Raw genomic sequence first — 14,501 nt, forward strand, 5'->3', positions numbered from 1 at the left:
TATTGTCCATATAGATTGTATGTTTTTGATCAGTCGCAGAGCAGTTATTCTTTTTGGTTTCTGATTGTTTCATTTTTGGCCTTTGGGAGATCCCTTATGTTGCCTCTTAATGTCCTTTTGACAGGACTCCATTCATCTTTGACAGTTTCCTTGCTTCCTTCCTTGCTTTTAGGCCAACAAGATGTCTCAGACTCATTTGTATTAAATACATTTCTTGTCTCGGACCTAGAAGCCACAACGTTGTTGGTAGGTGATAGGATGCTCATTATTGAGGAGTTTGTAATTTTTTTTAGGTCTCTTCGATGGACAAAGCTGAAAAGATATGAATTCTTGTAAAGAAAAAAGATTATTAACACTCTTAGTTCTGATTCAAATTTCAGATTATTTAACAGAAATTCTGATTTGCTTTTTTGAATAACATTAATATAACATTTTTCTCTTTATTCTGTTCTGTGTGTGTGTATACAGTTGTTTCACAATAAATAGTATTGATATTATGACTAATTTTAAGTAAGTGAATGAAGTTTAGGATTTTTTTGTGTGTTTTCATTTGTCCTTAGAATATAACCCACTGAGTATATAATGTCAATTCTACATTTGAAAGTTAATTCAAAATAATTCTTTGTGTAGTTTCCTTACCACTTGAGATACAATTAAATTTGTTTTAGTTTTCAGTTTGAGGGAATTTGTTCTTCTTTTTAGTTTAACTTTAGTTTTTGAGTATGTATAATTTTAAGCTGCATTAATAGAGTATAATCTTTTCAACACTGCCCAAAACATGACACATCTAGAATAATGTGTTTACTACTTTTTGCCATATTTTAGGAATGACCAGCCTGGTATCAAGGGTGGGATGATATGAGTGGTTTACCCTGGATCTGGATGGCAATAAGGGGATATATTGTCTATGTCTGTAAAGAATTTCAAAACTATAAAACTAACAAAATTTGGTCTGGGTTTTTATTCTCACCATGCACCAGCAATTCTCAGTACTACCAGTGAGAAAGTACTTCTCCCTGCACTAAGTGTGTTGCTAAGAAGCTTATTAGGCAGTGTGAGTATCCAAAGGAGAGTAATAAGACTGACAAGGAATCCAAAAACCATAGCCCATGAGAGATGAACAGATTTTAATATCAATCAGAGAAGAAAAGTTGAAGAAATTCACAATTTCCTCATCTATTTAAAGACTGTAGCATAAGGAAATAAGTTAGACTTTGTGTACTGAATTCCAAGTTTCATTACTGGGTAGAAGTTACAGAACAAATGGATTTAGCTTTATAAGGAGAAGTTTTCTAATTGTTAGAATTTACGTATCTGTGGAATGAGGCTATTTGTCAAACTAGAGAGTTCTTTTTCGCTTAAAGATGTATAGTAAGAGCAGTGTGAACATCTCACAAGGGATGTTAGATATTCTTCTATGGATAGATCTTGCACAAGATGACCTCCTGGGCTCTCCCAGCCCTGTGATTCTGAGATCACAGTGCCTGTTTTCAGGAATCCTCACTGTCTAGACCCATCCACTAAAATGAATCATCTTATTCACATCTAAGCCCCATTACAAGTTTATTAATATCATCCCTTTCAGTGGAAATGAGAAATATTTTATTCAGTTATGCTAATGTAATTAGCTCATAATGTCAAATGCTTGAGAAGTTGAGATTGTAGTTCTGCTAGGTATTTGTTTCTCATGTCGAATGTCATACCATCAGTTCATAACCACCAAAATTAACAATTAGCCCCTTCGGCCCCTGTTCCACCTTTATCGTATTTTATTTGGTTAACAAATTTATCTTGTTTATTTTTTTACTCATTGATTCTGAATCTCCCTCTATTTAAATGTATATTCTGTGACAGCAGTCCTCAACCTTTGTTCCACCAAGGACCAGTTTTGTGGAAGTCAGTTTTTCCACAGACAGGGGCAGAACGGGGGATAGTTTTGGGATGAAACTTCCATTTCAGATCAGATCATCAGCATTAGATTCTCATGAGGAGCATACAACCTCAATTCCTCGCATGTGCGGTTCATAATATGGTTCGTCTTCCTATGAGAATCTAATGCCACCACTGATCTGACAGGAGGCGGAGCTCAGGTGGTAATGCGAGCAACGGGGAGTGGCTCTGAATACAGATGAAGCTTCGCTCATTCAACTGCCACTCACCTACTGCTATGTAGCCCAGTTCCTAACAGGCTTCAGAATGGGGGATGGGGACCCTGGTTCTATGAGAGCAGAATCCATGTATCTTTTTGTACCACTGAATCCCAAGCATTTAGTGTTGGTACATTTTTCTGTAAGGGAATCCATGTCTTTTGTTGGCTTTTAAAATGGCCACCTAAAAAAATTTAGGAACTACTATAAGAGTAATGTTGTCAAAATCAAATACTACTGTTGAGATTTTGAATCTGTGAAGGATAATTGCATTCTTTATATTTTGTCTTCCCTTCCAACAACATGCTAGTTAGTATTTCTTCATTTATTCAAGATTTCTTTTATGCCAAATAGTAAATTTTGATAATTTTCTTTATATAGGCCATAAACATGTATTATTAATTTCTTAGTATTTTTTAATCTACTAATGAGCTTTCTCAAAGGAAGGAAGGGAGGGAAGAAGAAAAGACATTGGAAAAGGATATACAGAATATTTTTATTAGTCTAGGTAAAGGTTAACCTGCCTCTGGTAATCTCATTTTTTTTAAGTTCTTTAAGCATATAGATAATTAAGAAAATAAATTGGCCAGGCACGGTGGCTCATGCCTGTAATCCCAGCACTTTGGGAGGCTGAGGTGGGTGGATTGCCTGAGGTCAAGATTTCAAGACCAGCTTGACCAATATGGGGAAACCCCATCTCTACTAAAAATACAAAAGTTAGCTGGGCCTGGTGGCATGCGCCTGTAGTCCCAGCTATTCAGGAGGCTGAGACAGGAGAATTGCTTGAACCTGGGAGGTGGAGGTTGCAGTGAGCCGAGATTGCGCCACTGCACTCCAGCCTAGGCGACAGGGCGAGACTCCATCTCCAAAAAAAAAAAAAAAAAAAAAAAAAAAAAAAAGTTAGAAAAAGTTGCTATGAAAATGTGCTATAATTTTATTATCAAAGTACCGAAAAATACATTATTAGAAAACTTCACCTTGGAATCTTTTTTAAGTATTACTTTTTTGCTTGTGGTTTTTGTCATCTTTTACAGACTTGAATGTTGTTCTAGGACAGAATATTGTCATACTTTATTTTAGTGAAGCATAGCCATGTCGAATAACATTTCAGAACTATACGTTGCACAATCTTGGACATTTTCTTGTAAGAAGGCACTAAGGAAATTTTATTTTTGTGAAAGTATAATTCTTAAGTAACAGTGACTGTTTTTTATGGGCTAGCTCCAGACCACATTTGCCTACTTCCCATGATCTTGTTTTTCTGATGTCCCAAGCTTTAAGTGTAGAGGTCAGAATGACATTTTAGGGCTCTAGGTTTGAATCTCATAATCTTAAAATGGATATTATTCAGTTTATCAAAAAGATCAGTTCTATTTTTTTTTCAGATTAAAAATAAATTAGGCCGGGCATGGTGGCTTATGTCTGTAATCCCAACACTTTGGAAGGCCAGGGTGAGTGGATCACTTGAGCCCAAGAATTTGAGACCAGACTGGGCAATACAGTGAGACCCTGCCTCTAGTAGAAATTTTAAAAATTAGCTGAGTGTGGTTGCACGCACTTGTGGTTCCAGCTACTTGGGAGGCTGAGGTAAGAGGATCACTTGCCCAGGTAGTTTAGGCTGCAGTGAGCTATGATTGTGCCACTGTACTCCAGCCTGGGTGACAGAATGAGACTCTGTCTCAAAAAAAGAAAAAAAAATTAGTTTCACCGAAAATAGTGCAAATAATTTTCATTTACCTTTAACTCACATTCCCAAATGTTCAAATTTTACCACATTTGCTTTACTATTGTGTTTGTCTCTTTTTTTTTGAAATGGTTGAGAGTAAGTTTATGGACATGATGTCCCATTACTAAGTACTACATTGTGTATTTCTTAAAAATAAGGATATTTATCAAAATCAGGAAATTAACATTGATAAAAACTATTTTAAGTAAAAAATGCCTTTTTTCTCCTCCAAGTCAGGAATCTAATACCAAAATCATGTTACATATAGTTGTCTTCTTTCATCTTTTTTAATCTGGAATGGTCCCTCCGTCTTTCTTTGTCTTTTATGGCCTTTAAAATTTGGAGAATACAGAACAGTTTTTTGTTTATTTGTAGAATGTCCCTCAATTTTGGTTTGCTTGATTTTTTGGGAATTAGATTTTGGCTATGCTGTGATCATATCAGGAGACACATGACATCTACTTGTTCCATTACTGATGTTAATGTTAACTGTGATCCCTTGTTTAAAGTGCTGGTGATACACATTTTTCAAGAATACGGTTCTTGTATTTTCTTAAGTTTTTGCTCTCTTTTGGTGGATGGAGTCCTAGAATCCTTTCCAAGACGCAATAGAAATATCTCTTTAAATATAAGCCTACTTTAAAAGATTTTTAACTACTCTGTTTTGGAGATTAACAGCTTCTTAAGACTTTCTCTATTTCAGAGGAATTTTGTTTTGTCTAATAATCTGTCTCCTGCTCTAGGTTGTAAGCTCCTTAAGGGTAGGATTGTGTGTACATCATTCCTCACCCTGTCTTCAATGCCCAGCACTGTTCCCACATGCTGTAGTTAGTAGTTACTGCTTGACTGATTGGTTGTTTGATAGGCTAGCGGTTGAATGGATGAATGGATTGTTCATTTGTGGAAATTTGCCCATTTCAAATCTTCTAACTTACTAGTTTTGAGTTCAACATACTTTAAAAATTACCTATCACCCTCTTGGTATTAATACTTTGATATAGTTTTGATGTAGTTCTTTAGACATGATTCTCAAGGACTAATAATAGCTAAGGCATATCACATGATATGTTCACTGTTTTGTTGATTCACCTTGTCAGATTGATTTTACATTCTCTTCTCTCTAGCTTGCTATTTTTAAATGGCCTGAAATGTGGCATCAGTGAAACTACTCTGACAATAATAGTAATAATTCTTATTGGTCCTCTTATTTTTTGTAATATCACTTTAAAATCTTGGAGCAGTTTAAAATTTTTTACTTCTATGTTGTTCGCTTATGGGTTTGAGGCTTAGAGAGATCATACACCCACTATTATAAAGCTGCCAATGGGTGAGCGGGATTTAAATTTCTAAGTTTTGTCTTTCTTTAAAAAAATTTATTTTTGCAAGCACTTTTCCAAAGGATTTCTAAGTTTTCTGACTCCTAATTCAGTGTTCTCTCTACCATAATCTCTTCCATATTGTAGTAGTATTATTGCCTACTTGCCAGGAACATATTCATAATACCATGAAGAAAAAGTATTTTGTATCACTTTGTTCTACCAAGGCATATTTTATGTGGTTCACTAATGACAGCGTCATATTTTGAGACTTTTCTCCCAGTGAGTATGCCTTTTCTCCCCTAAATAGACTTTTTAAAGAGCAGTTGTAGGTTCACAGCAAAAGTGATCAGAGAGTATAGAGTTGCCATATATCCCTTGGCCTCCAACTTCCCCCACTATCAACATCCTGTGCCAGAGTGACATATTTGTTATAGTTGATGAACCTGCATTGACACATAATCATCCAAACTACATAGTTTACATTAGGGTTCACTCTCGGTGTTGTATATTCTTTGGTTTTTGACAAATGTATGTATCCACCATTATAGTATTAGTAGAGTAGCTTCACTGCCCTAAAAATCCTCTATGCTTTGTATATTCATCCCTCCCTCCGCTCTAACTCCTGGCAACCCCTAATCTTTTTGCTGTCTCCATAGTTTTTCCTTTTCCAGAATGTCATATAAATGGAATCACGCAATATGTAGCCTTTTGCAGATTGGTGGCTTTCACTTAGTAATTTAGGTTCCTCCGTGTCTTTTCATGACTTCATAGCTCATTTTTTTAGCCCTAAATAATAATCCATCATCTAGATGTACCACCGTTTATTTATTTATTCATCTACTAAAGGACACCTTGGTTGCTTTCAAGTTTGGGCAGTTATGAATAAAGCTGCCATAAACACCTGTGTGCAGATTTTTGTGTGGATATAAGTTTTCAAGTCTTTTGGATAAATTCTAAAGAGCACAATTTCTGGATTGTATGCTAAGAGTATATTTAGTTTTATAAGAAACTGCCGAACTGCCTTCCAAAGTAGCTATACCATTTTGCATTTCCACCAGCAGTGAATGAGAGTTCCTGTTGTTCCACATCCTCGCCTGCATTTGGTGTAATCCATGCTCTGGATTTGGGCCATTCAAATAGTCTATGGTGGTGTCTCATTGTTTGAATTTGCATTTTCCTAGTGATGTATGATGTTAAACATCTCTTCATATGCTTATTTGCCATCTGTATATCTTCTTTGATGAAGTGTCTGTTTAGATCTTTTGCCCATTTTTTTTCTGATTGTTCATTTTCTTTTTTATCTTTTTATTCTGACAGTTTTTTTTCTCGGGCACCATCTAGTGAAGATACACAGAAAGCTTTGAGGACATAAAAAATGATCTATTTTTTCAAAGGAAAACTCCTCTCTTTCTCTCCTTTTACCTTTGTTTTTCAGTTATACCTGCCGCCACTTGCGGAGATATGTTTATGTGTTGGACAAACTGTATTTCCCCCACTCTCACTGTTCTACGCTTCAGCATTGCTTCTCGACCCTCAGTGACAATGGAGAGGAACTCTTGTCTTTAACTTGCTCTCACATTCTCAGATCCTATGCTTCCAGGTTATTAACCTCTGCTGTCCATTTACTGCATGCTGCATGTTGTATATGACTGATAATTGCATGTTTTAATAAGACGTGTCAATTAAATTATTAAAGAGAACATTTATATTTGAAATGGTACTAAATAATTTTTTTAAATAATAGCTGGATTTTGTTTCCTTACAAATGTCTTCTTAAGTAATTTATATTATGTTACATAGGAGAGAGGAAAGCTTTCAACCAAAGTTGTCTATAGAAACTTGCCAGAACTATTCTATACCTCATTCCATTTGAGAATCTTTTGATTTAATTTATAGTAGTTGGAGTGCTCTGATTTTTATATGAAATAGACTCTACAGTCACTATGACCTTTGAGTTCTCCTTCATGCAAGCACACCTGAGAGCTAGCTGTAGGATTTCACCTATGTTCCGATAGAGGTGCATTCAGTTGAGCAGGTTGATTTTATAGGAAGGCAGAAATTATACTATTGGGGTTTTGTATTTTTTACTCATTTTATTTACATACAGAGTGGCTATAAAATCATATAAAATCAGCAGGTTGCAATGTGTCATGGATGAATGTAGATTAAACATAATGGTGGTGGGTGGAGTAAGAAAGAGACAAGCTATCAATCTCAAATATCAGAGAAAATCAACACCTACTGTTTTGTGTGTATCATGCACCAAAATAGAGGGGCAGTATGACATTACCGCTTTGTGCTTTGCAGTTAACATTTTTAACACAAGTTTGTTTTTTCCTAAGTAAGAGATGACTTATACTACAGCACTATACTGTTAGCTAGATATGATGGTTTAAGGCAATATCTTCACTGCCAGATGATTTAGATGAAGAAGGAGAAAACTCCATGACAACCTTAACCAGAAATTAGCAAACACTTAGAATTTAAAATAGACCTTTTCAGATGATGAAACATATAAAACTTGAGACTATACATAATATCTAAGTGAAAACACTTGATTGCTAGGAAAGCAGTCTGGTGTGTAAGTTGACAGAGACTTTTCGTAGCAGATTTTATAGACTCATGATGATGTTGATCAGCCTCCTATGGAGTCAATGTAGGTACTTTTGAGAAACAAAAAACTCAGTGTTAGAAAAGCAGGTGAAAATAATAGAATTAACTCTTACGTATGTAATGTTAGAAGAATTTATCAAATTTAGCAAACTAAACCCAGCGACTTTCCACGGGCTTATGGAAAGTGAGGGAATATCAGGTAAGTTGCATGATGCTCTTAGGAATTGGAGACAGAGTGTGTCTGGTTTCAAGGAATGAGGAGAACTGCTGCTGATCATTGAACTTCTGAAATGTGCAGGATAATTGACCTCTTTTTCTTTTTGTTTTGTTTTTTTGTTTGTTTTTTGAGATGGAGTCTTGCTCTGTTGTCCAGGCTAGGCTGCAGTGACTCAATCTCACCTCACTGCAACCTCTGCCTCCCTGGTCCAAGCAATTCTCCCACCTCAGCCTCCTGAGTAGCTGGGATTACAGGTGTGCGCCACCACGCCTGGCTAATTTTTATATTTTTTGAAGAGACGGAGTTTCACCATGTTGGCCAGGCTAGTCTCGAACTCCTGACCTCAAGTGATCTGCCCTCCTCAGCCTCCCACAGTGTTGGGATTACAGGCATGAGCCACTGCACCCAATCGACCCTACTCTTATTTACTAGTGTATCATCAGGACTCTCGACAAAACCAATAGGAGATTTTATATGTAAGTGGAGAGAGAGAGACAGAGACAGAGCTATTTTGGGAATTGGCTTTGGCGATTGCAGGGGCTTGCAAGTCTGAAATCTGTAGGGCAGGTTGGCAGCCTGGAAATTCAGGTAAGCCTTGATGTTGCAGTCTCAAATTCTAAATGCACAATGCAGGCCGTCAGACAAGTGACTCAGGCAGGATTTTTATGCTGTGGTCTTCAGACACAATTCCTTCTTCCTCGGGAAACCTCAGTCTTTATAATAGCTTCAGCTGATGGGTGAGTCCCATTCATGTTATAAAAGGTACTCTGCTTTCCTTAAAGTCAACGGATCATAAATGTTAATCACATCTGCAGATACCTTCACAGCAACATCTAGACTAGTGTTTGACCAAACAACTGGGCACAATAGTTTAGCCAGGTTTACACATAAAATTCATCATCACACTATGCTTCTCCTCTGTGTTCTTTGTTACCACGTATATGTTCCATGTGTTTTTCTTTGTGTATATCCTATCCTGTCATATCTATCCTATGGTTTTGTGGAAACTATAAGCCTTCTGGGGGTAAACACTATATCTTGTTCATTGTTATACATCGTATAGCGTGTCATGCCTGGCACATTGTTAACTCTCATTAATACAGCTGGCAGCAGATTATAGCATTCGTCATGTGTGACAGAGGCCCCTGTCTTTTTTCTCCTGGAGTCACACTCCTCACCTAGCAGGAACAGACAGGAGACAGAAATACATGTTCAGCTGGGAAAATAAAAGAAAATGAAAGAAAAAGGAGAAGGAAGACAAAGTAGAGAAGAACTAAAGTTTAAAAATGAGAGGAGAAAGATGGAGACACCACGTGGTGAAAGCAGTGTCCAATTCCTGAGCCCCCTTCCCCTGATGCCCAGCAGAATTCAGCCAACACTCAGTTTCTGAGTCAGTGTAGAATTTGGTCTGCATTTTCTGTTTCCTCTTTCAACACCTTTCCTGGAACCCCCTCAAACCTTACCCACTTGGGTTTCTCGGTACTCTCAGCTGGGGTTTATAGTATGAAGCCTCCAAAGGGTATTTGTTCAATACCAAGCCCTCCTGAGGCCCTGCCCATTTTTTTCTGAACAATAGAGAAGAAATACAGTGTTAATATAGTGTCGTGGCTAGGGGCATGGGCTCTGGAGTTAAGGCTTCCTCCCCATACCCCCAACCAGCTTTCACTCCTTGCCTTACCACTTGCGGTCTGGGACAGGACAGAGGTCACTGTTCTATTCAGGACAGACCTGAATAGATTTGCATAAAAGGAATTACCTGGCCATCTTCTCGTGCCATGTTCCTTTGCAGGTGACAAACATTTTGCATACACAGTAACACATGGCCAGGTGGAGTGTAGTCCCTGCAGGTGAGAGATTTTCTTCAACAGAACTACATTATAGAGAGAGACAAACCAAGCCAAATATCTGAATGGAGCAATCACGGACTTACTTAACAAAATCAAATAGCTTTCTGTTATGCGGAATTTAAAAATGTAACTCAGTTTCTAGAGAGAAATATAAGCTTATTTCTTAAAAAAGAACTTTACCAGCTGGGCGCAGTGGCTAATGCCTGTAATCCTAGCACTTTGGGAGGCCCAGATGGGCGGATCATGAGGTCAGGAGATCGAGACCATCCTGGCTAACACAGTGAAATCCCGTCTCTACTAAAAATACAAAAAATTAGCCAGGCATGGTGGCACACGCTTGTAGTCCCAGCTACTCAGGAGTCTGAGGCAGGAGAATCGCTTGAGCCTGGGAGACGGAGGTTGCAGTGAGCCGAGATTGCGCCACTGCACTCCAGCCTGGGTGACACAGAGCAAGACTCTGCCAAAAAAAAAAAAAAAAACTCTTCTTTGTCAAACATGACTTACTGCCGTAGATAGAAGTCTTACTCCACTGCAAACTTCTTCCAAATGTAAGAATTCGTTTCACAGCATCCCTGAAAGAGAGCACTTCTGTGTGCTGCTTACCTCAGAAGGCAGTAAAGCTCTTGCTGTATCATTTTTAGAAAGATTAGAATATGTTAAGCCTGCCTACCAATAATTTTTGTATATTGGCTATAGCTCTGTGCTTTAGAGAAACACACAAATGTATAAACTGTGCTGTCTATGAGGTCCCCTTGGGTTTTTGAAAACACCTGTCATTGACTCCCCTTAATTTTTGTTCTCTTCAGCTTAAATACCTTGGCCACTGAAATGATTCCTGACAGCCGATGATTTTTAGATTGTGCAGTCTTTTTATTATCTTCTTGGATGATTGATAGTACCCATCATAAAATTTGATACCCAGAATTGGATATAATATTTCAGTATATTTTATAATTTAAAAATATGAATTATAAAATTATAGTTATGTTATATGTATTTTTTTCTCATCTACTATGGCAATCTGTAATAAATTATACTCTTAATTTGTCCTAAGACTGGAGTGATTTTTAAAAACAGGCATGCCTTGACTTATATAGAATTACCAGATCTTTTTCACACAAAAACACATTTCTCTAGATTTGTACTTTTAATTATTTGAATGTAATTGCAGGGCTTTACATTTTTTCTTATTTAAATATAATATATTGAGGCCAGGCGCGGTGACTCACGCCTGTAATCCCAGCAGTTTGGGAGGCTGAGGCAAGTGGATCACCTGAGGTCAGGATTTCAAGACCAGCCTGGCCAACATGGTGAAACCCTGTCTCTACTAAAAATACAAAAAATTAGCCAGGTGTAGTGGTACATGCCTGTAGTCCCAGCTACTTGGGAGGCTGAGGCAGGAGAATCGCTTGAACCTGGGAGGCAGAGGTTGCAGTGAGCCAAGATCATGCCACTGCCCTCCAGCCTGGGCAACAGAGTGAGACTCTGTCTCAAGAAATAAATAAACAAATAAATATATGCAATGTATTGAGTTTATCTTGTTTCTGAGTCACATTTTATGAAGCTATAAGCCTTTCAGACCTGTTAGCTCCTCCATTTTACCCCCAGAATAATTGAAATCAGCTCTCAAACTACCAACCTTGGATTTGACTTCTCTAGAAATCAAATTTAGAATTTTGAGTAAGCACTTGAGAATTTCAATTCATTGCTAGGCTTTTTTGGTTTGTGTGTGGACTTTAGCAGCGAGTTGAGGTTTACTTAGTGCTTTTGAGAATGATTGTGATATGGTCAAAGCATGCTGCTTCTGATGACTGTCATGCATTTAAGTGAATCTGAGAGGAAAGAATCTGACTTTAGGTAACAGACCAACACTGCTTAGAGTTCCACGTCCAATTTTAAGTTCTAATTTCTTAGGTTTCAGGGTGGAGTAGTGAATAAGTCTGGTGAGAAATCTGTGAAGTAAGAAAGTACCTATTTGTCTTTATTTTTACTTCACATACTTTGCTGATGTCAAAAATATAGCTGCTACTATTGTTTTAATTAGGCCTGAGGCAAGGAAAAATGAAGGGCTAAGTTTAGTGTTGAGTTAATTCTGTTGCAGTGGCACAATTTATTTTGAGTTACTATTAACTCGGCTCTTCAGATTGTTGCTGCTTGATGAGAGAAAGCTGAAAAGAGCATCAGAAATGTTTAAAAATTATTTTCTAACACACATTGAGTTAAAAACATTATGTTGTCTTCTTATAAAGTAAAGCATGTTAACACTGAAGTCCTTGACTAGTTAATACTTTGCCAGGATCAATGGTTCCTGACCCTTTGGGGCTCATATAACTCTTCTATAATCTAATAAAAATTATGGACCCTCTCTTCAAAAAACAGAAATAGGAGTGGACCTGATTTAGGCTTACACGGACCTGATTTAGGTAGAATTTTAGATATAGCTGCTGTGTAAAAGAGAGACTCCTCTGCCCAAATAATAGTGGCTTAAAGAAGCAAATGGAAGTTTACTTCTCAAGTACAAGTATGAGCTGATGTGGCAGCTCTGCCCCATAGAATTTTCAAGACCCAGAGTTCTTTTCTCTTGTGTTCCACCACCCCCTGTGTGTTGCTCTGACCAAAAGGTCTCGAATGGCTCACCACAAGCTCTGCATTTCAGATAGCAGAAGAGTGGAAGGGACTAGTGTTGGAGGTACAGTTCCATTTTAAGGGCATCACAATCCCTTTGGCCAAAAGTTTGTCATAGGACTACCCAGTGTTCATGGTGAGCTGGAAATAAAGTTTTCAGCTAAGTGGGCCTGTGGCCTACTAAGTATTCTGCTGTTGGGTAAGAAGGGAAGATGGTTATGGGGACAACTAACAGTCTCTGCCATACAATAGAGAGTTCCTGTCCTGAGTAATTAACAAATGCTTACTCAGTGATTACTGTGTGATTAGTCCTGTGCCAAACAGTAAATGGGGTTCACGGTGAAGACAGAAAAATAATACCATTGGGAAAAAATCATTACCTTGTACTGTTAGTTAAATATAAAATTAGTAACATATAAAAAGCGATCTCTTCTGACAGGAGAATCTGAAGTAGTCTGAAACAGGATTATTTGAGCAGTAACTAAGAATAGATAATGTGCTATTAGCAGAGTAGGCATGGAAAACTCAAGTCCAGAAGTTCACATAGAGAAGAGCACGTGACATGTGCTAAGGCAGTAATAGGATGTTTGGCAAAAACAGATTTATCTGTGATATTAATCAGTATTGCAATGAGTTACATTCTCTAGGGCCAGACTCCCGAAGGCCTTGAATGCTAGGCCAGGCCATTTCATATGTTTTATTTGTTTTTGGCTTTTTTTGTGTATGATTTTGGTAGCCCACTAAGTTTTACTTGGTGCTTTTGAGCCTGACTGTGATGTGGTCAAAGCATGCTGCGTCTGATGACTGTCGTGCATTTAAATGAACCTGAGGGGAAAGAATCTGAATTTAGGTAATAGACCAACACATAGACTACCTGATTGTGGCAGTAGAGATGGAAAAAGAAGGACTTAATGGAGGTGAACTTTGAAAAAAAAGGAATTGAAGTATGATATTGAGAGAACATAATTCAACATTGAAATGGTATAGTATGAAATATTAGTAGGAACTGTGTTATTACTTCTGTGCATGTAGTTAGTTCCTATCAACATGGCAAATATTTAGTATGTATCATTTGTGTGGTTTATATTTTATAGTGTAAGAGGAGTGTACTAGGGGTATTCTTATTACCGATACTCATATTAAAAGCTTTGTGTAATCAGTTGGTAAAAGAATGATTTTTTAAAAGTGAAGATTTTTTGAACTGTCCAACCATTTAAAAATTTGTTATACTAAAGATAATACGTGATTCTGGATTATTTTCCAGTCATACAATGCAATACATAGAATGGCGATTCAAGAGATCTGTTTCACAACATGGTGATTATTGTTAATAACAATGTATTGTATGCATGAAAATTGCTAAGAGAGTAGATCTTTAAGTGTTCTTACCACAAAGAAATATGTGAAGCAATGAATCTGTTAATTTGCTTGATTTAATCATTTCCACAATGTATACATATATCAAAACATCATTTACATCATAAATATATATATAATTTTTGTCAATTAAAAAAATTAGTAGTAATGAAGATAGTGGATTCTATAAAGAAATATGCTAGAAGTATTTACCAAAAGTCATTAAAATGTTAATATATTGGAATTTATCTTAAGGGAAGAACTTAACCTAAAGAAAGAGTTATATTTAGAAATAAAATAAAAGAATGGTCAAATAAACTATATCCTATCAACTCAATGGAATATCATACAGCCATTAAAATATTATAAAGAAAAATAAGTAGAAATATGGAAAACATTTGACATAATGTTTATGAAAAAAGAATATAAACTTATATACTGCTATTTTGTATTTTTAGTAGAGTTATATTTGACATAATGTTTAATGAAAAAAGAATATAAAATTATATACTGCTATTAAAACAACTATATAAAAACTATGAATGTGTCCAAAAACCAGATAATGTATAAAAATAGCTGTGGAACAATAGTAAAATCTACATGACATTTCTTTTTAAAATAATTTAAAATTTATCTTTTACAAATTAAAAA

The 14,501-nt window shown here is 36.6% G+C and overlaps 1 protein-coding gene across 5 annotated transcripts in view; it reads left to right on the plus strand.

The window, feature by feature from the left end:
• Positions 1–14,501, plus strand: part of DYM (dymeclin) — a 401,308-nt gene that overhangs the window by 231,717 nt on the left and 155,090 nt on the right. Inside the window, exon 14 of one of the 5 annotated variants that reach the window (XM_030810466.1) lies at positions 6,628–6,792. The exons of 3 other annotated variants lie outside the window; for them this stretch is intronic. In XM_030810466.1, the coding sequence (XP_030666326.1) occupies positions 6,628–6,792 (165 nt within the window). Of the gene's footprint in view, positions 1–6,627; positions 6,856–14,501 lie in introns of those variants that run through there. One more of the 5 variants, XM_030810465.1, reaches the window with a different exon arrangement.

Source organism: Nomascus leucogenys, chromosome 4 (assembly GCF_006542625.1).
Source record: "Nomascus leucogenys isolate Asia chromosome 4, Asia_NLE_v1, whole genome shotgun sequence".
Classification (NCBI taxonomy): domain Eukaryota; kingdom Metazoa; phylum Chordata; class Mammalia; order Primates; family Hylobatidae; genus Nomascus; species Nomascus leucogenys.